Raw genomic sequence first — 25,925 nt, forward strand, 5'->3', positions numbered from 1 at the left:
AGATACCTGCACTTCTCATTAGGGACCAGAGCAGGCCGATTCACTTGGAAGGGCATGTGGGCTGCAAACAGGCGTGTCTCATGGAGATTTACATGCCTGCATGTGGGCATAGCCATGCAGAAGTCATTAGACTTCAGAGTTTCTAAAGGTAGAGCAAAGAGTAACTGCTCAGCAGACCCCAGACCCCAGGCACCCCACCATTGTTGGTACTGCCATCAGCACAGCAGAACAGAGGCAGCACAGGAAGGAGGGGCTCTGGGTGCTGAAAGAGCCCATTTTAGAAGCAACTATTTATTGAGTCCCTGTTATGGGTAAGGTGAGTCTCAGATCCTCTCAGTCCTGGATCTTTTTGGTATGGGGATTATGAGCTACTTTTTAAGGAAGCCTATCTTTCAGAGTGCTTACCTGTGCTTATCTACTAGATCTTCATAAGAGCCCATGGAGGCAGGTATTGCAACACTTGCCATTCTACAGGGCTCAGAAGGAGTCTCAGTTTCAGTCACTCGCCCAAGAACACCTGCCTGTGGCACATGGAGGAGCCTGCAGAGGACCTCTGCTCTAACTCAGCTGGGCCTCCCTCTTATCCTCTTTGGCAGCAGCAGAAAGGAGGGCACTGCCTGTTCCTGGTGCACTCACTGGTCTGTCCTGGACTGGGGCACCACCCCATCTGCAATCACTACCACAGCCGGACACACAGTTCACATTCAATCGTCCAGTACATGGAGGGATGAATGAAAGATTTACTGCATCACCCAGATCAAGAGGAAGGTGAGGCAGACATGTGAAGAAGGGGCCAGGGGGCCAGGCCAGGGAGAACAAGCAGTGCAAAGATCCTCCTTTGTTTGTGGCTTTGTTTGTGCGGGACAGGAAATGTGTGGTGACTCCCACCTTGGCCTTGGTGGTGCCTTGGGCTAATAATGTTTGGGAACTGAGGATGTCCAGCAAGGAGTGTAGGTAAAGGGAAGACTGCTGGAAACCTTCATCATCAAACCAGCCAGCACGGCCTTGGGAAGGACTGTGGCTGCCTGGGAAATCGGAGGGGAATTTTCCTGAAGGAGCTCATTTCTTGGTCCTTCTGCATAGTGATTTGATTGATTGCTTAATTTCTGTCTATTTTTTTGTATTTAATAAACATATTCTGTGTGGGGCTAAAACCTAAATCTGAAAGATACCAAAATCAGGGTCCTTCCCTTGAAGAGCTCCCTAATATGGAACAAAGACAGGAAGAGTGAAGATTATTACACAGTGTACCCAATAATTTGACAGAGATATATACGATGGGGAAAGGAGACACCGAGTTATTCCATGAAACTCATGAGTGAATCTCTGAATGAAAGACTTAATATTTTACCCAGAAGGGGTGTTTGATGTCAGGCACTGTGTGTGGCACTAGAACAGGGCCCATTAACATCTTCGTCAAAGGATGTATCTACCTATAGCTACTTTTTTTTTTTAACATGCTTACTAAGCTATAACTGATATATAATAAAATGCACACTTTTAGTATTACAGTCACCAATCTGCTTCCTGTTATCATAGATGAGTCTATATTTTCTACAAGTGGAATTATACAGCAAATACTCTTATTGTCTGGCTTCTTTCACTAAACACAATTATGCTGAGGTTCATCCATGTTGTGTGTATAGCAAGAGTTTTCTTTTTGTTGATGAATAATATTCCACTGTGTAAATATACCAGCGTTTGTTTATTTCCATTCACATGTTGATAGACATTTGGGCTGTTTCCTGTTTTGGGCTAGTTCAAATCAAGCTGCTGTGAGCATTTGTGTACAGATATTTGTAGGGACATATGCTTTCATTTCTCTAGAGTAAACGCCTAGGAGTGGAATGGTTGGATCATATGGCAGGTGATGTTTAACTTTTTAAGAAACTGTCAAATGGTTTTCCAGTGGCCATATCATTTTCTATTCCTGCCCACAGTATATGAGAGCTCAGTTCTTCCACATCTTCACCAAGTAAATTAAAAAAAATTTTAACCATTCTAAGAGGTATGTAATGGTGTTTAATTGTGGTTTAATTTGCATTTCCCTACAGACTAATGATGCTGAGCATCTTTTCATATTTGCATATTTGCCATTCCTATACCTCCTTTGATGAAGCATCTGCTCAAATCTTCTGCCCATTTTTTACTGGGTTGTTCTCTTATTATTGAGTTTTAAGAGTATCTCATATATCGTAGGTACAAATCAAATATATACCTTGCATATATTGTTCTCCCATTCTGTAACTTGTCTTCATTTTTTCAGAAGACAAGGCAGAATTTTTAAATTTTAATGTAGTCTAATTTGTCAAAATTATACTTTTGTGGATCACACTTTTGGTGTCATATCTAAGAAATATTTGCTTAGCCAAACGTCCCCAAAATGTTCTCTTATAAAAGTTATGGTTTTAGGTTTTACACTTATATCTGTGAGCCATTTCAAGTTAATTTTTTTATGTGGTACAAGATATGGATTGAAGTTCTTTTTTTTTGCATATGTATATCCAATTGTTAAGCACTACTTGTTGAGATTAATTTCTCTTTCCTGCATCTGTGTTAAATATCAATTGTCTCTATATATACTGGTCTATTTTGGACTCTACATTCTTCCATACTAGTCTATTTGTCTAACTTTATGCCAGTATTGTACTGTCTTGATTTTCGTAGTTTAATAAGTCTTGAAATCAGATAGTGTTAGTCCTTCCACTTTGTTCTTTTTAAAGCTGTTTTGGGTATTCTGGATCCTTTGTATTTCCCTAAGAAGTTTAGAATCAGCAAAATCCTGCTGGGATGTTAATTGTGATGGGATTTAATCTATAGATCAATTTGGGGAGAATTGACATGTTAAAAAATATTGAGTCTTCCAATTCATGAACACCGTCTATCTCTTCATTTATGCAGGTCTTCAAATTTTCTCAGTAGTGTTTTGCAGGCCTTCTATGTCTTTTGCCATGTTTATCCCTGTGTGTTTCATAGCTTCTGATGCTATTATAAATATTATTTACAATTTTTAAATTTCTGATCGTTCATTGCTAATAATGTAGAAATACAATTGATTTTGGCACATTGACTTGTGCAACCTTGCTATTATGGGCTGAATTGTGTATGCTCAAAATGTATGTGTTGAAATCCTAATTCCCAGTGGCTCAGAAGATGACTGCATTTGGAGATAGGGTCTTTCAAGAGGTAATTAAGTTAAAATTAGGACCCTACCCCAAAATGACTGATGTCCTTACAAGAGGAGATTAGGACATGGATACACACATAGAGAAGACCACATGAAGACACAGGGAGAAGATGGCTACCTATGAACTAAGGAGAGAGGCCTCAGAAGAAACCAAACCTGCAACACCTTGATCTCAGACTTCTTGACTCCAGAGATGTGAGAAAATAAATTTCTGTTGTTTAGGCCAATCAGTCTGTAGTACTTTGTTACTGTAACCCTAGCAAACTAATAAATAGTTAAACTCACTTATTTGTTCTAATAGCTGTTTGGTAGATGCCAAAGGGTTTCCTAACATATTGTCTGTATATCTTCCCTTCTAATATGGATGCATTTTATTTATTTTTCTCATCTAATAGTTCTGAGTAGGACTTCCAGTACAATATTGAATAGAAGTGGCAAGAGCAGACAGACTTGCCTTTTTCCTGATCTTAGGGAGCCAGTGTTCGGTCCTTCACCATAAAGTATGATGTTAGCTGTATGTTTTTGTGAATGCCCTTTAGTAAGTTGAGGAGATTCCCTTTCTATTCTTAGTTTCATAGCTATGATTTAAAAAATTCCATTTCAAAGGTGGGTAAATAGGAACCCTGAAAAGCTAGACAAAATTTCCCTATAGTTGTAGATAACTAGTATAGAATATGGAAAAACAGTGATAAGCATGGATTCTGGATCCAGGCAGTTTCAAATTCTAGTCTTGTCACTTACTGGTTGTGGGATTTGGAAGCAAATTACTCACAGCCCTGTGCTTTAATTTCTACATCTGTAAAATGGGGATAAAAAAAGTATCTACATCACAAGATTTTTATGAGGACTAAAATGTGTAAGTATTTATAATGTGCTTAGAACGATGTCAGGCTAATAATAAGTGCTATGTGAATTGTTTTCCCTTATGTTAATTTAAAATCATGGAAGGCAAGTAGATTCCACTTCAGGATGCAAACCAACTATGCTGGTTTCCAGATGTGGGTTTTGCTCCATCTTTTCCCCAGTCCCTGCTGCTCTTGGTGGCACAATTAGAGGTTTAGACTGGTAGAATTATCATCTAGCTCTACCTCTAGCCCAAGGCAAGAATCCTTTCTGCATGCCACAACTGACCAGCTACTAGCTGCCTTCTGAGCAAGAATTCCTCAGGATGATTTTTTAATCAGGAAGCCTGAATTTCTCAGTTCTGGAAAGGCTGATTATGTCTGGCTGTGAGGTGACAGTGCCATATTCCAGGGCCTTGGAAGCTCAGTTTCTGTATTCACTCTGTGCATGGCTGTGTCCTCCAGTTGCTGCCACCATGATGCCTGCTGTGGTGTTTGTGTCTCCTAGAGTACTCAGAAATAAACTCCATGGAGTGGGTGTCCTGGGAATGGGCAGCTCCTCCTCCTTGCCACTAGGCAACAGAATTAGGGGCAAAGATAGGGCTAGCCTCTCTGCCTAACAACTGCCCAGATCCTGAGTCAACACCCAGATAATCTCTGGGCTTTTTATTTGGACCCATTGAAGGTGGGGGGAGTAACTAGGGATAGTCCTTTCATGGAATGTTTTTAAAAATTTAGAAAGCACTCAACAGTGTCTGAATCCCAGGAATTCTTAGCTAAAAGACCTCGTGGTTTCAGATTTAACATGAGTCTTTACTGGATTTAGCAGCAGGTTGCTTTGCTCACTTAGTATTGTTACCTAAACAAGCAAAAGACGTGTTTGCTACAAAGCCAAAATTTCCACCTCATCTTTAACTAATAGGAATACAAGGACTGATTCAGTCTTTATATTTTTAAATCTTCTGAGCTTGGCAGCTGTGTTTTCCCTTTTTCCACCAAATGCTATAGTTTAGGATTTAGGGAATTATGCAAAACACACTTGCAGCACCAAAGCAGAAACGGGATAGGACCCACCTGCATGCCCAGTAGTATTGGCTGATGTTCTTCCCCCTTTTTTGCTGGGGGTGGGGGTGGGGGTAGGGGTGGAAGTAAAAGGTTCTTGAAAATGATCCAGGTATGGGAGACTGAGCCAGCGGGGGTCTCAGATTTTCTTAGTGGCAGGACTATACTTTTTCTAAAAATAACTTTGAGAATTAAGTGCAAAAATATGCCAATGTCACATTTGCAGTGTGCATTTAGTAATAAGATAAACGTGCAACGTAAAGGTGTGTTTATATAACTAGCAATTGCTCTGCAAAACCATCAACAGCTCACAGCCCAACCAGTCTTCCAAAATACCACTATGATGCACTGAAAATCTGCAACTTTGCAAGGAGGTGCCCACAAAGTACCTTCTTTGAATTTACATATTTGTGTACAAGAACATAAACCGTTTATAGCTTAGTCGGTTTTAAGTGCTAACAAGGTCTCCATTATTTGCTTTGCTTAAAATGCACACTCAAAACTTTATTAAAAACATTTTTCAGAAATAAGCTAGACATCAGCAAAGCTTGATGGAGGGGTGGAAAATGGATGGTATATCTTTAACCAGCAGAAGTTAAAAGGCTTTTTTTTTTTGTTAGCTAACAATGGAAACTTTTTTTTTTTTTTAAGTGTTTCCCTCCCTCGGTCTTGCCAAGCAATAGAAAAAAAAGAAGAAAAGAAAAACTTGTTCCGCTGAGTTCAACCCCAGACAGGCTCACAACTTCCTTCCTGCTTTCCTCCCCCGGGCCCCCGCCTTTCTCCCTCCGCCCTCCCCACCCCCCAACTTTTTTTTTAATCGCGCGTTGAACAAACACTGAGGGAGCGCGGAGCAGTGTCAGGGTAGGATCTCCACCGCCGGGAAGGCGCGCAGGGCGGCGTCGCCTCCGCGGGTCGCCCGGCCCCTGCCCAGAGCTCGCCTCCTCTTCCGCACTCTCCTTTTCTGCCTTCCCAGCTGGGTGAGGAAATCATTTCTGCGCTTTGACTTTTAAAGCTCTCTTGTTCCTACGCCGTCTGCGTCCCGGGGCCATGTAGTCTGCACAGGACCGGGGATCGGAGACACTGCAGGTAAGTTTGGCGTTTTTCTTGCTCTTGCCCCGGCGTCCCCTTTACCCCGCTCTGCGTTCTGCAGCCGGTCTGGGCAGCCCGCGTCCTGAAAAGGAGCAGAGGTGGGCTGGCGAGACTGACAGGGGCTTTGATCTGGGGATGGGGGCGGGGTGGAGGTGCGGGGGTGCGGGAAAAGAAGCGAGAATCGAGTTCTCCGGCTGCTCCGCGCCTTCCGTGCAGCCTCCCGGAGCTCCAGGCTGCCGTGCTCGGGCCGCGGGCGGCTTCGTGGGCGCCGGGCAAGGCTGCCCAGGATGCCGAGAAGCCCTGCCCTCGGCCGCGCCGCCTGGGGCTCTGGGACGCGGCCGCCGGGAGCTGCGCTGGGCCCGGGCTTCAGCCCGCCTGCAGCCACGCGCGCTTGGGGTTCCTCCGAGTGGGCGCGGGTGCCGGAGCGCTCAGGGGCTGCCGCGTCCCCGGGCACTGGGCGTGCGGAGGGCCGACCGCTGAACGCGCGCGCACACGCACCACACACACCCACACGCGCGTGCGCGCACACACACACACACCATGTGCACACGCACCCCCTCCCTCCCACACACACACACGCCCCTGCGGGGGACGACTGCAGGCCGACCAGTATTGGTTCCGGAACAGGGGACGTGCAGCGTCTCGGTCCCGGGCGCGCGCAGGCGCGTCCTCACTCACAAAACACACTTGTCTGGGGACAGCCGACAGGGCCAGTGTTGGAAAATGCTTAGCTGCGGCCCCGCAGCGCCCAGGCCTTCGTAGGCGGAGGGACACAGTCCCAAGGCCAATCCAGGAGGGCACATGGCGGGAACGCCAGTCCCCAGACCCGGCTCAGGCAGCGGATGCGGCGGGCAGGTCCCGCTCAGGGCCTCTCCGAGTCGGTCCCTGATGGCCAGGAGGGTGGAGCGGGGAAAGCCTGATGCCCAGGGGCGGAGGCTGCCCTGGTGCCCGGTATAACCAATGTTTGCTTAGGTCGCGGGGACCCCGAGTTGCTGGATGGGGCTCCGCACTCTGAAAGATCCGAGTCAGCTGCGCCCTGCACACAGCACACTTAGGAACCGAGCAGTTGTATATCATCCCTCGTCCGGCCGCCTGGCTCTCAAGACGAGTCTCAGACTTTGGAACTTTAAGCGCCCTCAAAGCGCATCCCAACCTGGGGAGAGGGGTGGGGAGCACCCTCGGGAAACGCACATGTACCCCGCAACGCGCTGACGACGGAGGCCCCCAGGCTGTGTCCTCGCCGAGGACCCGACCATGCACGGATGGGTGTTCCTCGGGCTGGGAGCTCTCGTCCCCTCTGGGGTCCTGACTTATCTCCTTGTGTCTCCACAGTGGCGCTGTCGTTTATGGAGCTTTGGGCGGGGGCCGAGCCCGCGGTTCTGCCCCGCGCTCTCCGCCAGGGCCATGCCCGCCCGCCTGCGCGCCGAGCCGCGGCCGCCGGGCCTCCGGGGCTGAGCCAGAAACCGCGCGGGGTGGCGCGGACGGCAGCGGCGGGACGCGAGCAGAGGCGGCGGGCGGCTGCTGACCCAGTACTATGGCCGTGTCCTGCTACGCGCTCAACAGCCTGGCGATCATGAGTAGCGCCAACCAGGCGAAGAGCGGCGGCTCCCGGCCCGGCAGCAGCGAGACGCCCGCGCCGCCGGGCAGGGCCAGCCTGAGCCCCGGCAGCGTTTTCAGCCCCGTGAGAGGCTCCTCCTTCCTCTTCCCCGCCACCGAGTCGCTGTCGCCAGAGGAGCCCGGGAGCCCCGGGGACTGGCGGAGTGGCCGGCGCAGGCTGAATAGCAGTGGTGGCGGCAGCGTGGGAAGCCCGAGCTGGGCGGGTCGCCCGAGAGGGGACGGGCAGCAGGTGGTGACCGGCGCTTCCCTCTCCCCTCCAGGGCCGGAGGAGGCCAAGAGGAAGCTGCGAATCCTGCAGCGCGAGTTGCAGAACGTGCAGGTGAATCAGAAAGTGGGCATGTTCGAGGCGCACATCCAGGCGCAGGGCTCCGCCACGCCAGCACCTCGCAGCCCGCGTTTGGGCAGGGCTCGTTCGCCCTCCCCGTGCCCCTCCCGCAGCAGCAGTCAGCCCCCGGAAAGGGTCCTGGCCCAGAGCGAGGAGCGGAGGACAAAGTCCTGGGGGGAGCAATATCGAGGACCTTCAGGGGCCGACCCCGGGAGGCGAGAAAGGGCGCCCAGCCCACGCCCCTCGAAGGACAAGGCCGGAGCGGCACCTTGCCCCGGCCTGGCCGTTCCGTCAGGATCAGGGGCTCAGAGTCCAGACGCTCCGGCGAGAACGGAAACGGGGGTCCCTGCCAGATTCCACTGTGGCTCGCCCACGGCTGTGGAAACTGACGCGAGGGCCTCTCCTCTGGGAGCACTGAGCAGCCGGACTCCATCGTTGGGGCTGCTCGGAGTGAACTCGGTGCCGGCCACAGAGGAGGCAGCGAGAGCCGCATGCACTGTACTGCATCATCCACACGACCCTGCCCTCACTGAGCCGTCTGAGAGGACCCACGAGCTTGGTGGTGTGCACCCTCTGGAGGCCGTGGTGGACAGTCCCCGGCAGTCTCTGGGCTGTGAGACAAGCCCAGCCCCAGACAAGGGCGGGCCTCGCGGTGGAGAGCCCCTGGGGAAGAGCAATTGGCAGTGTGGCCTGCAGGGCTCCAGGGCGCCCGAAGAGGGTGAAAGGGCACAGGAGAGGACAGTGAACGCAAAAGGCCCGGAGTCCTCTGCAGCCCTGAGCTGGTGCAGGCCCTGCGAAGACTTGAGCTCGGTGGTCCCTGAGGTGACCCAGAGTGTGGCCCTGGTGGTCGTGGAGTCTGGGCAGTGCTCCAGCAGAGCAGAGGAAGGGGCTCTGACCCTGGGTCTGCTCGGGGGCAGCCACTCAGCACAGCCAGGCACCCGGGAAGTGGAGGTGAGAATTTCGTCTGGCGGATTGCTAAAGCCTTTGCCTTGTTGGGAAGCCTCAAAAGATCAGAAAGAACATCAGTGCTGTCTGGGGGACAGGGTGGGTGTGCCTCCTGGGAGCTCCAGGGCTTGGCCTGGCCCCATGGAGGAAGCCGGTCAGGCCTGGACGTGTGGCATAGGGGTGCAATCAGAGGGGACCTGGGGAAGCCAGCCACAGGACCGAGACTCTCAGCCCAGCCCAGAGCTGCTCTCCCCAGATCGGAAGGACAAGCCTCCCCTGAGAGAGGCCTGCAGCCCCAGCAGTATACCTGCGGTCATCATCACAGACATGGGGACCCAGGAGGACGCGGCCTTGGAGGATGTGCAGGGAAGCCCTCGGGGCAGCCTGCCATTGAGGAAGCTGTCCTCTTCCTCTGCCTCCTCCACTGGCTTCTCCTCCTCCTATGAGGACTCAGAGGAGGACATCTCCAGTGACCCTGAGCGCTGCCTGGACCCCAACTCTGCCTTCCTACATACCCTGGACCAGCAGAAGCCCAGAGTGGTAAGTCTAGCTCTGAGATTTTTCTAGAACTTGTGCTGCATTCGTGCTCCATGTGTCCCCTGTTTTTCTTATTTTCTGTGAAGTCGTGAAGAGTCTGACCTGGGCCCTGGAGCAGTCACAACTTAAAGTTCTCTGGGGTGTTTGCTGGAGAGGTGCCTAGGCACTGACCATGCACTTTGCAGCTTGGACAGTGAATCCGAGTCACTTCTTTTGCTATATCCATGTACATCTTAAAATAATGTAAGGTACCCCTGATAGGTCAACACTCACTTCTTGGGAAGGTAATATTCATGAATTACCAAAAACTTACCAGTTAATCCCCAAAGGCAGTGAACAGAACTGCTGAGTGTGTTTTTTGTCTGATCAGGTGAGACACTTAATTCTGTGGTTCATTTTGGTGGAGGACAACAGACAAGGTCATCAAATTAACTCAGCCTCTACTGATAGTCCAGGAAAATGAATGATGGGATTTTCTGGCAGGGCCCTAAAACCTGTGGATGTGGTTTGGAGGGTTTGTTGGGTAAAGAACCCCTCTAGCCTCAGTAAGTTAAGTTCAAAACGTAGCAGTATTCACGGGACTAGTGTAACTAAGGTACAGTTTGATGTATGAATTAAAATGAAAACCATGCTTTCATTTCTTTAATGCAGACAATTTCTTACTAACTTAAGAATATTGTATTAGATTGAATTACCTGCGATAGGCACCGGGTCACACCTCCTAATGGATACATCTGTTGGCTGATACTGGTACATTTCAGGACGTATCCAAGTGCATATGTTTTGATTCACCATGCTGACGTCTTGTTCTGGCTATGGCTGTGAGCAGGAGTTTATTACATGGTTAATCTCAGTCCTAGGCTGTTTTCACTCATAGGAGGATCAGAATATTTTATGGAAGGCATAAGAGTTGAAGCTAGTACTTCTCAAAAGGTCTGTAGTTTCTCTTAGCTTTTCCAGGGTATGGGGAATTTCCTCCGCAGGCACAGTGTTCTTGGGCTCTCTTGGGGGAAAGTCTGCATTGTGCTGTCATAGGTAGTCTTCTCATTTCATCTTGAATATCAAATACCATTCACTGAACTTCAATAACTTAAACCGCAGCAACTGAGAACTTTGTTTCTACTGTAGATCCTCCTCTGAGGTAGTTTAGATCTAAAAGTATGTTTCTCTCTGACTCCCACTTCAGAACTCAGTCTGAATTTTTGAAGACCAGGCATTTCTTTTTTGAAACACTACCTTCTGCTGATGGTCTAGAGGCAAAGGTGTATGCAAAAGCTGGTCCCAGTCAGCCTGGTACTTTGTGACCAGGTCAGGGCCTCAGGCATAGGCACTCCACATAATTTAGAGGTAGTCCACCAGGAGGGGATGCTGGTAAAGGGCAGGTGGTAAAGGAAAAGACTTTTCATTGTAGGTGTAGACTGGATTTCTCTGCCTTCTTGCCCATAGTGAGAGACCTAGTAGGTGGGGTGGGAGGGGTCCCCTGTTCCACTTCTCCCATTTGCTTTTTAAATCCTGAGGCATAGCTGGTACAGCCAAAATTGCCTTAACTTATTCTCCAACTTTCCATTTGCCCTTTTTAGTGGTGGGTTAGCAGCTCCTATTGGCTGGTCCTCAAAATACTTTGTGTGTCCCCACATTTGAAAAGGGCTTTTGTCTGAAAGTAAGTTTAAAGGGGAGGTAAATACAGACTGGTGATAATTTTTTTACATTTGCCAGAGGGATACTAACTGAGAAACCAGAGGGTTGAGTGGTATTCTCAAGTCAGACAGTCCCAGAGGTGGACACAAGGCCTGCCTGTTGTCCATCCTACTGCCCACCTTCAGGCAGGTTTTCAGACACCCACAGAGGAGAGCCAGGGAAAAATCCCCTGCCAGCTTGGCTCTCTGAATCATGTGAGGCTGGTGGGGAGTGTGTGTGGGGGAAGGGTGGGTAATCAACTGGAAATTATGGGATCCCAGGGACTTTTGAGCTTTGGGTTGACTGCTTGCATGATATGCTGTTTTCTTTCTCTTGTACAGATTGTTATGGTGCGGCCTGTCTGTGACACAGAAACATCTGCTCAGTGGCTCACAAATAACTTGATTACCTGATATTGATATTTTGTCTACAGGACACCAGATATCTTGATTGACTGAGCTTTTTGGCTGGGCTCTTCAGTGCTCTAAAGATAAACCCTGAGCCAGCACTGCCTCAGCTCTGCAATACCAACACCCTGTTCTCTTCTCCCAACCTGGCTGCCTTTGTTCCTGTTGCAGGGCTGCTCTACAGGCACATGCACACCCACCCTTGCTCACACAGGAAGGTCTGAAATTCCATGTTCAGCCTTCCAGTCACACAGCCAGCCCCTGGCCCTCAGACCCACTTTGGGAATTTTTTTTATGCTATGCTGCTCTGCCTTTCTTGGGGTGGCACATTCTTTACTTCTGCAGGGGAGTGACTGTGTGTGGTGCTGTGTGTAGGCAGAGCAGGTGGACATGACAGCCCAGAGAAGCCTGAACTGGCTGCCTTTTAGTCCTCCTGCCGTCTGGTCTCCCTGCTGGGTGTCTCAGCTGGAAGTCCCAGAGCAAGTGTGCAGGGAATTGAGAAGGTCTCCCTAGAGTTGAAAACAAAGTGAAAAGTAGATTGTTTAGAAATGCACTCTGGAAACGACTTGACCATTTAGAGAATGCAAATTAGCAGTGGCCTTTTTACTGGAAGGGATGTTGTGAAAAGGCCTGCTCTCCTCATTTGCTTCCATGAGTAGGAGCTGTAGAGACATCCTCAGAAGCATGCAAAATGCTTCAGGTCTTTCCTATGGCTGCCATTGGCCTGTACCTGAAATAAAATGTTCCAGGTTGTTGTACCTGCATGTCTTCTGTCTGTAAAGGATCAGACGCTTGAAATTTGCTCAAAAGTAATTATATTACATGCATTGTGTTCAGTGGCTTAAATTTAGGCACATTCAGGCTTACTATTCTCTGATGTGGGCAGAGGTGAATTGCACTGAGCAAGGCTGGTGTTCTTGCTTTTGTTCTATAACTAGAAACTGATCATCAGTTCTTCACTTTCCTCTGTTATGCCATTTAAGGGTATCTGGGCTATTGAAATGTCAGGTTTAAAGAATTATATTAAAATATGTATGCATCTTATTTTAAAAGATTTTAATTTTTTAATTCCAAAATTGAACTGTCAGTTGTATGTGCAAAAAAACAAAGCAAAACAAAATATTGGCCTAGTTACCTGGGAGAAATATAAACAATATAATACAGAATCCTTGTCTTCTTGGTGCTTAGGACCATTGGAATTCTGTTTCCTTTGCTTTTTTTGTGTGTGTCGACTAGTTGTCCTTTTTAGTGAAAAACAAACTCATACATGTGGTAAAGCATTCAAATAGTTAAAAATGCCTTTATGTGGTTTTGAAAAGTGTAAAATTTTTATTTTGGGGTAAACCAAATTAAAATTTTAAAGCCTTAGAGAGATACTTTTAAAAATGAAGCTAGTGGTGCATACTTCTAAACAGAAAACTAACTCTTTCCTGGGTGAGAATGTCGAAGGCCCAGATTTGTGGGTTAGGAGTTTAAGGTGCACATGCTGTTTCTCAAGATAGGGCACCCCTCTTCTGTCTCAGGGATGAGGAGAGGCTTTTTCCGGCAAGGCCCCACCACCTTTCAAAGCTGGGAGGACCCCAGGTCATGTATGTGGGGTTCCAGGTGATACTCTGACCTGTTTAGGAATGGGAAAACCAAGACTCAGAGGCAATAGGGACCCAAGGAGTGCCTCCCTGGCTCAGTCTCCTTCTTTTCAAATGAGTGTTGTCCATGAGGATGATCCCAGGGGTTTCTGTCTAGTTCTAAATCATTATGACTATATTAATTCTAGGCTTTCAGTGCTTTAAAGGTAAACCCTGAGCCAGCACCGTCTCAGCTTTGCCAGACCAACACCCTGTTCTCTTTTCCCAACCTGGCCACTTCTGCTCTGCTGAATCAAGTTTGATTCAAAACCTGGTGTCAGTGTCTGGAAGTGTGACAAGGTTTCTTTGGTACAGCCCTCTGACACCGAGGCTGAAACGGGACACATTTAAATGTGTCTTTACTCAAGACCCGTTAATTGATCTGCCTCTTTTTCTTTTCCAGAATGATTTGGCTCTTTGTAATTTTGCATTGAAAAAGTATCATCAGAATTAACCATCAGTATAATACCCAAGATTCTCATGAATAATTAGACTGATATTAGAGGCTGCACTGGTATAATGCCAGAACATTAACTTGAAAAGTAAAAGATGCAGTGCATTCTGTTATCTGAGGGCTTTGGCCTCCTCAGAGAGTGACATTTGGAAACTGAAGCTTTATCTACAGAGAGTCAAAACAGCACTTCAAAAGACTTTGTTTTACAGCAGTAGAATCACAGAACCCAAGAAAGGACTAACAGTTACCAAAGGGAAAGGGACTGAGGAGGATGAGTGGGAAGGGAGGGAGAACGGGCAGGGTGCGGGGGGGAGGTCGGAGAAGAAAGGGAGCCTTATGATTAGCATGTATAATGTGGGGGGGCACGGGGAGGGCTGTGCAACCCAGAGAAGACAAGTAGTGATTTTATAGCATCTTACTACGCTGATGGACGGTGACTGTAATGGGGTTTGTGGGGGGGACTTGGTGAAGGGGGGAGTCTAGTAAACATAATGTTCCTCATGTAGTTGTAGATTAATGATACCAAAAAAAAAAAAAGACTTTGTTTTAACAAACATAAAAATATCTCAGCCAGCTTAAAATCCTTTCAAATAAAGGTGGGGTATACAGAAAAAGAGAGATTGATGTTTAGGCATAGCAAAATCACAGCTGGGTCTGCCTAGCCTTCAGGTTTTGCAGGAAAAATGTGTTAAACCAGCCAATTGCTGCTTTTAAAGAAATGTATTTTAGGTGTTCTGTAAATCATTTTCAGAACTTTTGTTTTTAAGCGCTGAGTTGCTACTGAGTCAGTTTTATGATTTTCTTGGCATGAACCTGTTCAATGTAGTTACAGATTAGATTAGTTTATTTATATTCCTAGGAGTATTGATAACATTGTTTAGGCTTATTTTATTTTGTCAGGCTTCAATTTAGTAATCTAAAGGTAGAATTTTCATGTATTTAATGGAAAAAAGAGTTTTACATTTTGTTAGGAAAATCTTTGATTGCTTGAGGTAGCCAGCAGGTGTTTGGAATTACCTTGGGATCTCCCAAACCCAGTCGTGGTTCCGCCCTCTGTGGGGAGGGGTCTGTGGGTTTTGATGGGAGACATGGCCTCGGTGCTGTAGGTCATGCATGTGGTGGCCTGAAATCCATGACAAGTGTGCCTTGAGCTGATTTTATTCCTGAGGTACAATTGGCACCAGGAAAGACGTGTTTTTCTTGAACTGGGGAGCACATTATTTATGAACTCTCACTAAACCCAAATGTGAACTGTTTGGTGATACAAAAATCCCTGCAGAGTGTATGTTTGGGATTTTGGACGCTCAGTTCTCCTGAGACCTTGTGCTGTGGCTGCCAACTGTTAACTTCATGAACTGAGGATGGGGGTGCCCAGTCAGGCAGCCCCAACCGCAGGAAGCAAAACCACCCAGTGATGTAGTTTTCCTGCAGACTGAGGGGTCCAGCCACCTCACTGTGGAGGCTGCCTGGAAGGTTGGAAGAACCCGCTGACCTGGTCTCATGACCCTTTAGCCAAACTCACTTGTAGTTCTGCCACCACCCTTAAGTCTCCCTGTGACCCTCCAGACACCTGCTCATTCATTTTTCCAGGCGTGAACCACTATTTCAAAGGCAGTTCAGTTCTCCTTGGCAGAAAGACACAGTAAATATATATGACCTCATTAGGAAGTTGGGCCTCTGTTCTTGATATTAGAAAAATAACAACTTTTCTGTAGCAGGTACCTAGTTAACATAATATCAATCTGGGTCTGGGAGAGGCGTTAGAGCACATTGCCTCCTATCCACATTTTACAGCTGAGGAAGGCAAGACCAGAGAGTATTTAATATAGTTATAGATTCATGTTTACATCTTCCTTTTTTCTTGAAAACTTTATTAGTCTAAGTTCCTGATTCTCCTTGGAAGATATGCCTTGGCTTTAAACAGTGCATATTTTTAAGACATTTGTTAAGGGAACGGGTACATGAATGAATGAGCTACAACACCTTGCTGCACTGCCTACCCATGAAAGAAATGTCAAGCCACCTGGAAAATGAACAAAAAGAGGGAAAAAAGAATGAAGGGGAGCTCATTGCTTCTTCTTGTGCTCAGCCTCCGTGGGGGTAAGGTGCCTGCCGGGTTTTAGCAGACCTGCGACCCCAGTCCACACAGGCCCGCAAGCCCTCTGGAGGGCAGAGAGTTCAGGGGTGCAGTGTTTGTGAGTGTCCCGCAAAGAAAAGGTTCAGTAAATGCTGGCACAGGGGAGGTGGGGACATCTTGAGCCACTGGCGAGGCAGTGTCTGTCTGGAAAATTCTCTGGGCCCCTTGAAAGAAGTGCTCTGTAGCAATCCTAGGGTTTTGTTTAGGTTCCACTTTCATCCTAGTACAATCCTGGAAAATGATTCTGCGTCAGCAAAAGAGGTGGGAATGAAATTAATTTCTCAAAGACCAGTATTCATTGACTTCCCATGACTTCAAGGCCATTGTGGAACCACAGCAGTGTCCTGAAGTGTATTTCACGGGACACTGAGAATAGGGCTGGCCTTACCTCCCATCTCCGTTCCCTTGAGTGGGTTCCTTTCATTCAGCTGCAGGGCTGGGGACTGCTTTAAGGCTTAGAATCTGAGAGGCAGGTGAATGGGGCACATAGAGCAAGGCCAGTGATGAAGCTTCTGCAGAGTTTGCACAGGGAAGACCGCTCTGATGTCTCTTACCTGAAGGCAGGGCCTTCTGAGCTCTCCCTGATGAGGAGGGACGTGTGACAACCTTGTTACTGGTAAGCCAGCACAGGCAGGCTTTGACTAACTTGTTTGGCGTGTTTATTAGTGAGTCCATTAAGTGCTCCTGTTAGAAATCTGATCTTTCTCCTCCGTTGAGCTTTACTTGAGCATTTTATTGACTTGATACCACTTTTAATAGAAACTCATTCTGCAAAAGTCAGTGATACATTTTGTATTTCCTGAAATTTTTGTTTCTGTTTTGCTCTAAACCAGCTGATGAATTTTATAAGTAATGTAAAAAGAGGAGCTACCCACAGTAAGGGGCAGGATGACTGACTCTCTGCAGTTCATGTTTATCTGTATTTCACTGGGGGGAGGAGGAGGGAGTGTTTTATTTATTTCCCCATCTCAGAATAAGGAGAACTTCTCACTCAACCTGGGAGGTGGGTACTCATTTTCAGCTAAATCAAATCCTCCGTCATGAAGTTTGCTGTTATCCTATTAATCTAGCATTTTACTTTTGTGGTAAGAGTCTGGGTGGAAAGGGAAAATGAAATGATACAGCATCTCAAAGGCATTGAGATTATTTCCGTTGACCTGGTGACTGAGATTAGGGTTTGCCTCACCAACGAGGATCATATGTATTAATGACGGAGGGTAAGATCTCATTGTCAGCCAGGTACAACTCTTCCCAAAGGGGTGGTCCATTCATGTTGATAAAGTTAGTCATACTGCATCAGAGGGTGGGAATGAGGTTTTTGCCTTTATACTTTGAGATACTTTTGGCTTTTGGGGCACTGACAGTAGTTTTCTTTCTTTACCCCTCTGAATGGGTTCTCCACATTCTGCCCCCACCCACCCCATCCACTTAATCAGAATGAATAAACCAATTGTAGTTTTCCAAGAAAAAACTGTAATACATGTTGTATTACCAGCACTTAATATCTTTGTACACTACAGGGGTATTCAGCCAGCCTGGTGGAGGGATTTGGCTCCCTGGTGACTGGCAGTCCCCCAGCTCAAACTGCAATCTGGTGGGACCTGGGCAATTACAGGGAAGGCCACTGCACCACCCCTCACCCCCACCAGCAGTTCCCGGCAAATGTTTTTCCCATTTCCCTGACATTCTTTCCAGGCTCAGCTCAATTTGTTTTCTTCTTCTCTATGGCAATTGACCGCTGAGTTGTAAAATGTTTAATACAGCAGGATCTCCTGTTAAGTGCTTCTGCCACAGTTGTATAGGGGCTGGTGTTTGTCTAATCCTCTGCTATGCATGGGTGTATAATGTTTTCTTTTTACAAGTTAGCTAACTGAAGAATAGTATTAATAAAATGCGCTATTAATAAAGGGAAAAGATGCTGGCTGGGGTCCGGAGAGGAACTCTGGAGTATCACTTCTGTAGTCCTTATCTAACCTGAATCTGTTAGCAGGAAACTGAAAAGGCCTGTGTATGACAATGAGATAAAAAGTCTAATCTCTTAACAATGTCAAGTGGAAAATCCAACCACAGCCAGTAGCTCAAGAAATGACTAGGAAGTTTTGTTGGGACAGCTAATCCTGAGAACCCAGGTCACTGGGCGAAGGGTAAAATTGGTTGCTGTGTATTAGATCTGGAGGCTGCTGGGAAGACACTGTTAGATTTTGAGAAACTACTGAAAACTCCTTACAGAGACAATATTTGTCAACGTGGGGAGCAGTTTGGTTGTGTTATAATTGATATTTAATCCCTGTGAAATCTCCCCTCTCTTCACCATCATCACCGTAGTCACTGCAGCTTTAAGCATTAGTATTGAGCATCTTGCTAATTCCAAGTAATTCAGGAGACTCAGAGCCTCCTCTGAGAACACACTGGCGTAGTCCAGGGGTGCATTGTGCTGGAAAAACCAGTGACTCTCAGATTCAGCACTTGGCCTCTTTGACTTTGGTATCCTCATCTGTAAAATGGGTGTATTGAAAAGAATTATCTTATTTCATGTGTTCTTTGTGAGTTTCAGACAAGACAGTATTTGTAGAGTCCATATGTATTCTTGAGAGTGTGTATTCTTTCCTGCCTAAATTCATTTGAATTATAGCTTTTCAAAAAGAGGATGGACAAGGGCAGGCACTGCACTAGTGCCTGATATTCCCACCTCTGTGTTGCTGAAAGAGAAATTGCTGAGGCCTGTGTCAGAAGCAACCTGATGTCCACAGCAGAGCCAGTTCTGGTGTGAATACTGCCAAGTGTGGGTTGGGGAGCTGTAGCTGCTCTAGATCACATCCTGGTTCCACATCAGCAGCTCAGCACAGCCTCCTCCTGCCTGAGTGACCATCTTGGCCAGTGTGGACTGTGGATGAAGCTTCCTGGCCCTGTGGTTTGCGGACTCAAAGGTGGGGATGCAGATGTGAAGGACAGGAGAGAAGGCTGAAGTGAGCAAGAAGGGCCAACGGTAGGGGTCTTGTGGTGCTGGGATGGGCTGTTATCTCCTGGGTAACTGAGAGGGAGCTGCACTTCATCTGGAGTTGAGGGGAGGGAGGGTGCTTAGAGGAAACATTGATTTTTTTTCCAGTACTATGTAGCTGTTTTCTCCTCTGTGTCCTGCAAAGTGAAAGAGAGGGTTTCAGCAAAGTCTTGCACATTTTGAGCAGACATTACATTCAGCAGATATGTACTGGGCACTTTGTAAGTATGACTGGGTCCTGGGCTAGATCCGAAACCTCTGCACAGAGCTGGCCTCCCTTCTGGTTCTGCCTGCACTGAGAAGTGGCTGTTGTGCCCTGTAGCTGCCCAGACAGCAGGCATTTATCTTCGAGTTTTGTCTGCAGATACCTATGCTGAAGAGTGGCCCATAGATGCCGCCCCAGCGTTGGAATTCTGCTATCAAGAGGCAGAGCCGATGCCAATAGACGTACTGGAGATTTGAGAGACTCAAGAGCAAGTTGTATGGCCATTAAACAGGCACATTCATTACATATGAGTTAATCAGTGATGAACTGGTGTTGACCTGGGAGATACAGGAAGCTTCCATGCCTGTTGTGGAAATGGGTGGAGGGACTGAGCATTGGAGAGGGAGTCTGGGTGAGGGGTGAGTCTGGCCATGAGGGGTTTGTTCTTTTTGTTAGAACTGATCAAGCAAAGGGACTGTTCTGGATCCAAAAGCTCTGGGACGTTGGAAAGAAAGAGGGCAACTCCTCTTCAACCCTCCTCCACAGTCCTCCCCCACTCCCACTCAGCCTAACGCCCTGCAGGGACTCCACACAGATAGACGCTTAGGGGATGACAGATGGAGCCCTCAGACAGCTGCACCGTGAAAGTGCTCTGAGGCTAAAGTGGGGCCTCAAGAGGGCTCCCTGACCCCTACTGACCAGGACGTGGTCAGAAACTTGGGAGGCACAAGTGCTTCCTAGGCCTGAACCTGAGGAGGAGGCCAGGGCAGGCAGGGGCCAGGCAGCTCAGTAGCAGCAAGCCCTGGTGTGGATCACGGGGGTCCTGGGTGTGGGTCTAGGTTCTGCCACCTCCTGACTCTGACGCAGGGGGATGTCTTGCCTCTCAGTCCCTCAGTTTCAACATCTGTAAACTGGGACTGATGGTACCTGAGGTGGTGAGTGTGGAATGTCAAACCCTGTGCTGCTGCCCACTTCATTTAGGTGAAAGTGAAGCGGGGTACCCCAGGGGGCATTGCTTGCTGGGGCCCTGCTTCCCCTCGAAGAAAAAGTGGGGCCTGGGGGCTGATGCTGAGACCTGCAGGAGGCACGTGCTGGAGGCACGTGCTGGATGCACCACCCTGATGATGCAGGAGAGGCCGGGCCAGCCAGATCTGCACCAGTACCCGCTTTCCATCCAGACCTTGGTGGGGACTCAGCTTCCCTGAGCCGCGGTTTCCTCGTTCCAGCGTGAGGACAGTGGTCCTCTCTCATGGCCATGGCCGTTGTGAAGACGAAATGAGATCCGGCAGCCCCACCATGGGGGGCAGAACAGGCATGGCCAGGGTGGCCCCTCCCAGATTGCTGCCCTACCTTGCCTGCAGGAGGGCCCATGTCACCTCATCCCGACTGAGCTCATGATGATGACAAAATAGGCAACAGGGTTTATTTTTCTAAGGAGGTTTCTCAGTTGCTGGAGAGGCCTCACTTTGTTACCAGGGCTCAGAATCTGAGGTTAGAAAACAATCTCCTGTATTCAGCAGCTGGCATTCAGCAGCTGGCAAGGGGTGTCAGGTTCCCCCCTGGGACCAGCCTCCTTTTATTCTGTTCTGGAGGTGGAAACTGGCCCAGAAGGCCCACCCTCGGGGTGTGGAAGGCTCCATCCTTCCCTCCCCGCCCTCTGCTACTCTGCTTTCTTGGTGCATCTTGTGGAGTCACCGTAAGGAGAAGATGAAAAAACACCACCACCTTGCGTAGTTGAGGCTTTTCTTGCCAGGGAGGTTAATGCGCCTTCATCACTTCCCGGGGCCATTTCTGGTGGCATGCGAGGCACGTGATTATTAAAGCCAATCTTCATTAAAGAGATGCTTTCTTTCACTGCAGATGCAGCTGAGGCCTTGAGGACCAGGGTCTCTGCGGCCCACTTTGCACTGGTCCCCCCACCTCCTGTCAAAGGAAGCAAATGAGAGTCTGCCCAGCACCTCCTGGGACACACGGCTGCCCTTTGTCACTGTCCTGACTGAGCTCTCTGGAGCCCTGCTCGATTGGTCTGCAGGACTGTGCCTCGGGGCCGGGATGGGGGATGGTGGTGTGGAGAGAAAACCCGGTCAGGTGGGCTGGGCCTAGCTGGATTGACCCTAAGCACACCAGCTCACTGTGGAGTCCCAGGGAGACCTGTGGGAACCTGTGCTTGGGCTGCGGGTGACCAGACTGTCACTCATTCCTCCGCCAGACATCACCATAGTCTTGGGCACCCCACCTGCCAAACATGGGCTTTTCCATCTGCACATTCCATATTTGATGAGAAAATCCCTCATTCCTGCTTGGCTATAGGGTCAGGTGGGCAGCCAGCAGCATCAATCCTTGGGATTTGCACCATCCTACCTGCCGCTGGTCCACCACATGAGCCTTGTGTGCCTGCCCAGCTGTGGGGCATCTGGGCAGCATGTCCAGGCACTGAGCGTTGGCTCCTTGGTGTGATGTTTTCTGGAGCCATATGGGGCAGTGTCTGGGATGCTGTTTGCCTTGAGGTACCACACTGCATATTAAAAACCATCCTGCTCCCTCCCAGAGCTGCCTCCTGCCTCACTGCAGGCTGCTGGTTCACACCAAGAGGCTGAGCAAAGCGCTGCAGTTCTGGACTCTTCTTGGCATCCTTTCTTTGGCATTCTGACTGGCCTACATTTTCTGGTCTGTCACCATTGGTCTAAATACCACATCCCTAGGACAAGAGGTGCCTCACCTGTGCTGCAGTGGCAGGGAGCCCTAGGGGTCCGTGTGGGTTAGCCTGGAGGGGCATGGCCAGAATGTTCCAGGTGGCACGGTGCTGGGGATCATCAGCCTGGCCCCCCACTGCGGTCTGGGGACATACGACACTGACTTTGGAAAAAAGATTTCAAGAACTTAAGGAAATAGTCCAGTATTATCTCCTACCAGGTATCATACAAGAGAATGTGAGTCCTGAATGGAGGTCACAAAAAGCCAGTCACATGACAAAGCATGGAGGGAACCTAGCTCATCAGTGTTACTTAGGAAATTCATAGGAGTTATGGAAGTACTAAAAATTCATATAAATTAACTGTATGGTGCAGCTGTTAAGAATACTGACCAGTCTTAGGAGGCACAATAATAATAAAATAATAGCAGGGGCAATTTCCAAAGTATCTATTACGTGCCAGGCATTTTCCATAAGTGATTTTAATTTAATTTGCATAAGGTACATGATTTTCCTCCTTCCACAGAGAGCCAAGAGTCAGATGAGGAGCACACGCCAGGGGCACAGCTGGTCGGTCAGGGCCGGGATCTCTGCCCCTTCCTCTCTGCCACCATCATCTGTCCCTGAGGGCGGAGGGAGTACTCGTGCTCTAGAAGGATGGGGCTTGCTTACTGAATTGGGTGCAGAGGAAAACGGGTGTGGTGAGGAGGATTCTGAATCTCTGCCTTGGGGATGGCTGAGGGAGTGTGGGTAGCTTTTTGCCTAGGGGACATGTTACATCTAGGGGGCGAGAAAGCTGTCTTCACGTAGTTGCTCTGGGGAGCATTTTAGTCAGTTGGAGATCAGTTTTCTATCTGCAGAGGTGGAACTACTCAGAGAGGTTACTTTTCCTTCTATATGAATGGGCCTTTGTACAAAAACAGACTCAGTATCTGGAATGGAAGCAAAAGGGACCTCCTAGAGCTGCTTTGCAGCCCCCTGGCCTGGTGGAGAGCAAAGTGGAGTGATCTGAATACAGCCTGAAAGGACGATGATGAGTACTAAGCTGCTCCCTGCCGTGGGCAGAGCTGGGCGGCAAGCCCCTGGGGTGCAGGGCGAGCAGGCATGCGGGTGTTTGTCCTGTAGCCAGTCCCTGGGGGCTCCACCTGCCTCCTCCTACAGGGAGGGGCCCCACAGAGCTGGCTGGATAGGGATCTGCATACGTCCCGGTGCCCTCTGCCCAGCCAGAGCACCTCATGGGCTCTCTTTCCTGGGGCCTGCTGGATACAGTTATGCTGTGCAGCATCCAGGCATTCTGGACCCTTTTATGGGTTGTGGGTTTGTATCTCAGACCTGTTAGCAGCACTCAAATTGGAACTGAATGCATCAAGTTGCATTACCTGCCAAAGACTTTGGTTAAATTCAGAAACACTGGACAGTCAAAGGGAGAAAGTTTATTCCAAAGGGGCAATGGCAGGAGGCCCGGCTTCCAATAGCTGGCTGTCCCAGGGCTCCCTACCTGCAAGAAGAGACTTGATAGAGCCTTCTTAGTGAGAAGCACACATCAGCACATGAAGGTGGCCTCTGTGAGCATCATGGAGGTGCCCTGTGGGGCAGTGAGCAACCCACCACGGGACAGTCCATGGGGCATGGAGGTGACTGCTATGTCCTCAGGGTTCCCTGTTTGGAGGCAGGATTACTCAGCCATGGCTTTGCCTTCAGCTGAGATACTGATTTAAACTCCCTTTCAAGAAGGGGCACTGTGTTATTTCCAGCATTGGGCTGTTATGAATAAAGCTGCCATGAGCATTCATGTCCAGGCTTCTCTGTGGTATAAGCTTTCATTCCTGGTGACAAGTGCCCAGGAGTGCAGTTGCTGGGCCATAAGATAGTGTAGGTTTGTGTAGTATTTTAAGAAACTGCCAAACTTTTCCAGAGCAATTGCACCATTGTATACTTCCCCCAGGTGTGTATGAGTGACCCGGCTGCTCCACATCCTCACCGGCATGTGGTTTTATTTTAGCTAGTCTGACAGTTGTGCAGGACTCTCACATTGTGGTTTTTCCCTAATGGCTAATGGAACTTATTCACCATCTGTACTTCCTCTTTGATGGAATGATCTGGCTTAAAAAAAAAAAAATTCCACAGAGGTTATGTGAAAACACAGGCAGTGTGTCAAAAGCCTTGTGCGTTAACCCCCACCCCACCCCACCCCACCCCGCGTGAACCTTCCTCTCAGCACTGCTGGGAGGGTATTTGCTCATCTCTGAGGTCCCTTCCTGCCCCAGCCTCCTCTGATTCCAAAATAGAGTAGTGACCCAGAGCAGCCTCCCTGGTGGTGGGCATGGGGTACACAGGGGGCCCAGTGGGGGACCCTGCCCTCCCTCACCCTCCCAGCTCCATCTCCACAGGGTCCCACCAGGCTGACTCACAGGTGCTGTGTTTAAGGAAAGTTGTGTATTGACTGTGGGTCCTGGAAATAAAAACAAAGGAATAAATGTGGAGTGTCTACTGCCACCTCACTTAGCCTTCCTGCTGGCCTCTCCGAGGGCTCTGGCTGAGAGCAGGCTCCCACTGCGAGGTCCCTACCTGCCACCCCAGCCTCCCTTTGGGTCTTTTCAGCTGGACCCGGGCTTTGGGCTTCGTCTTGTAACATGGTCGTGCTGAAGGTCCTAGAAATGCTTCCCTTTTTATGTTAATTAAACAAACAAGAAAAAGTGTGTATATACAGACATACCTCATTTTATTGTGTTTTGCTTTATTGAGCTTCAAAAATAATGCATTTTTTACAAATTGAGGTTTGTAGCAACCCTACATTAAGGGTTGGTGCCATTTTTCCAACAGCATTTGCTCACTTTGTGTCTGTGTCGCATTTTAGTAATTATCGCAGTAATTCAAACTTTTTTGTTATTACTGTTATGGTGACCTGTGATGAGTGATCTTTGATGTTACTGTTGTGATTGTTTTGGGGCACCATGAACTATGCTCATATAAGATGGTGAACTTAATTGATAAATGGGGTGTGTGTTCTGACTCCTCCACCAACCAGCGGTTCCACCATCCCTCTCCCTCTCCTAGGGCATCCCTATTCCCTGAGACACAGCAATGTTAATTAGGCCAAGTAATGATCCTACAATGTTCAAGGGACAGAAAGATTCCCGTATCCTCACTTTAGATCAAAAGCTAGATATGTTAAGCTTAGTGAGGAAGGCGTGCTGAAAGCCAAGACAGGCCAAAAGCCGGGCCTCTTGCACCAAACAGGTTGTAAATGCAAAGGAAAAGTTCTTAAAGGAAATTAAAAGTGCTCCTCCAGTGAACACACAAAGGTAAAAAAGCGAAGCAGCCATCTTGCTGATATGGAGAAAATTTTGGTGGTCTGGATAGGCAAGCAAACCAGCCACAACATTCTCTTCAGCCAAAGCCTAACCCAGAGCAAGGCCCTGACTCTCTTCAATTCTATGAAGGCCGAGAGAGGTGAGGAAGCTGCGGAAGAAAAGTCTGAAGCTGGCAGAGGCTGGTTCATGAGCTTTAAGGAAGGAGGCCGTCTCCATAACATAAAAGTGCAGGTGAAGCAGCAGGTGCTGATGGAGAAGCTGCAGCAGGTTATCCAGAAGAGCCAGCTGAGATCATTCAGGAAGGTGGATGCACTGAACAACAGATTTACAGTGTAGGCAAAACAGCCTTCCACTGGAAGAAGATGCCACCTAGGACTCTCATAGCTGGAGAGAAGTCAACACTGGGCTGCAAAGCTTCAGAGGACAGGCTGACTCTCTTGTTGGGGGTTAATGCAGCTGGGGATCGGAAGTTGAAGCCAGTGCTCACTGACCACTCCAAAAATCCTAAGGCCCTTAAGATTTATGCTAAATTTACTCTGTTTGTGCACTAGAAATGGAACAACAAAGCCTAGATGACAGCACATCTGTTTACGTGGTTTATTGAATGTTTTAAAAAGCCCAGAGACTTGCTGCTCAGAGAAAAAGATTCCTTTCAAAATATTACTGCTCGCTGACAAGGCACCTACCTGGTCACCCAAGAGCTCTGATGGGGATGGACAATGAGTTGAATGCTGTTTTCATGCCTCCTAACACAGCATCCAAAAAAAAAAAGATGGGGTCATTTTGACTCTCAGGTCTAATTATTGAAGAAA

The 25,925-nt window shown here is 48.3% G+C and overlaps 1 protein-coding gene across 3 annotated transcripts in view; it reads left to right on the forward strand.

The window, feature by feature from the left end:
• Nucleotides 1–6,036: 6,036 nt before the first annotated feature.
• ITPKB (inositol-trisphosphate 3-kinase B) overlaps nucleotides 6,037–25,925 on the forward strand; it is a 92,153-nt gene continuing 72,264 nt past the window's right edge. For all 3 annotated transcript variants that reach the window (XM_036918419.2, XM_057507868.1, XM_057507869.1), the window contains exons 1-2: nucleotides 6,037–6,177; nucleotides 7,513–9,607. In XM_036918419.2, coding sequence (XP_036774314.2) covers nucleotides 7,715–9,607 — 1,893 coding nt within the window. In that variant the 5' untranslated portion in view covers nucleotides 6,037–6,177; nucleotides 7,513–7,714. The remainder of the gene's footprint in view (nucleotides 6,178–7,512; nucleotides 9,608–25,925) is intronic.

The sequence above is a fragment of the Manis pentadactyla genome, chromosome 9 (assembly GCF_030020395.1).
Source record: "Manis pentadactyla isolate mManPen7 chromosome 9, mManPen7.hap1, whole genome shotgun sequence".
Lineage (NCBI taxonomy): Eukaryota > Metazoa > Chordata > Mammalia > Pholidota > Manidae > Manis > Manis pentadactyla.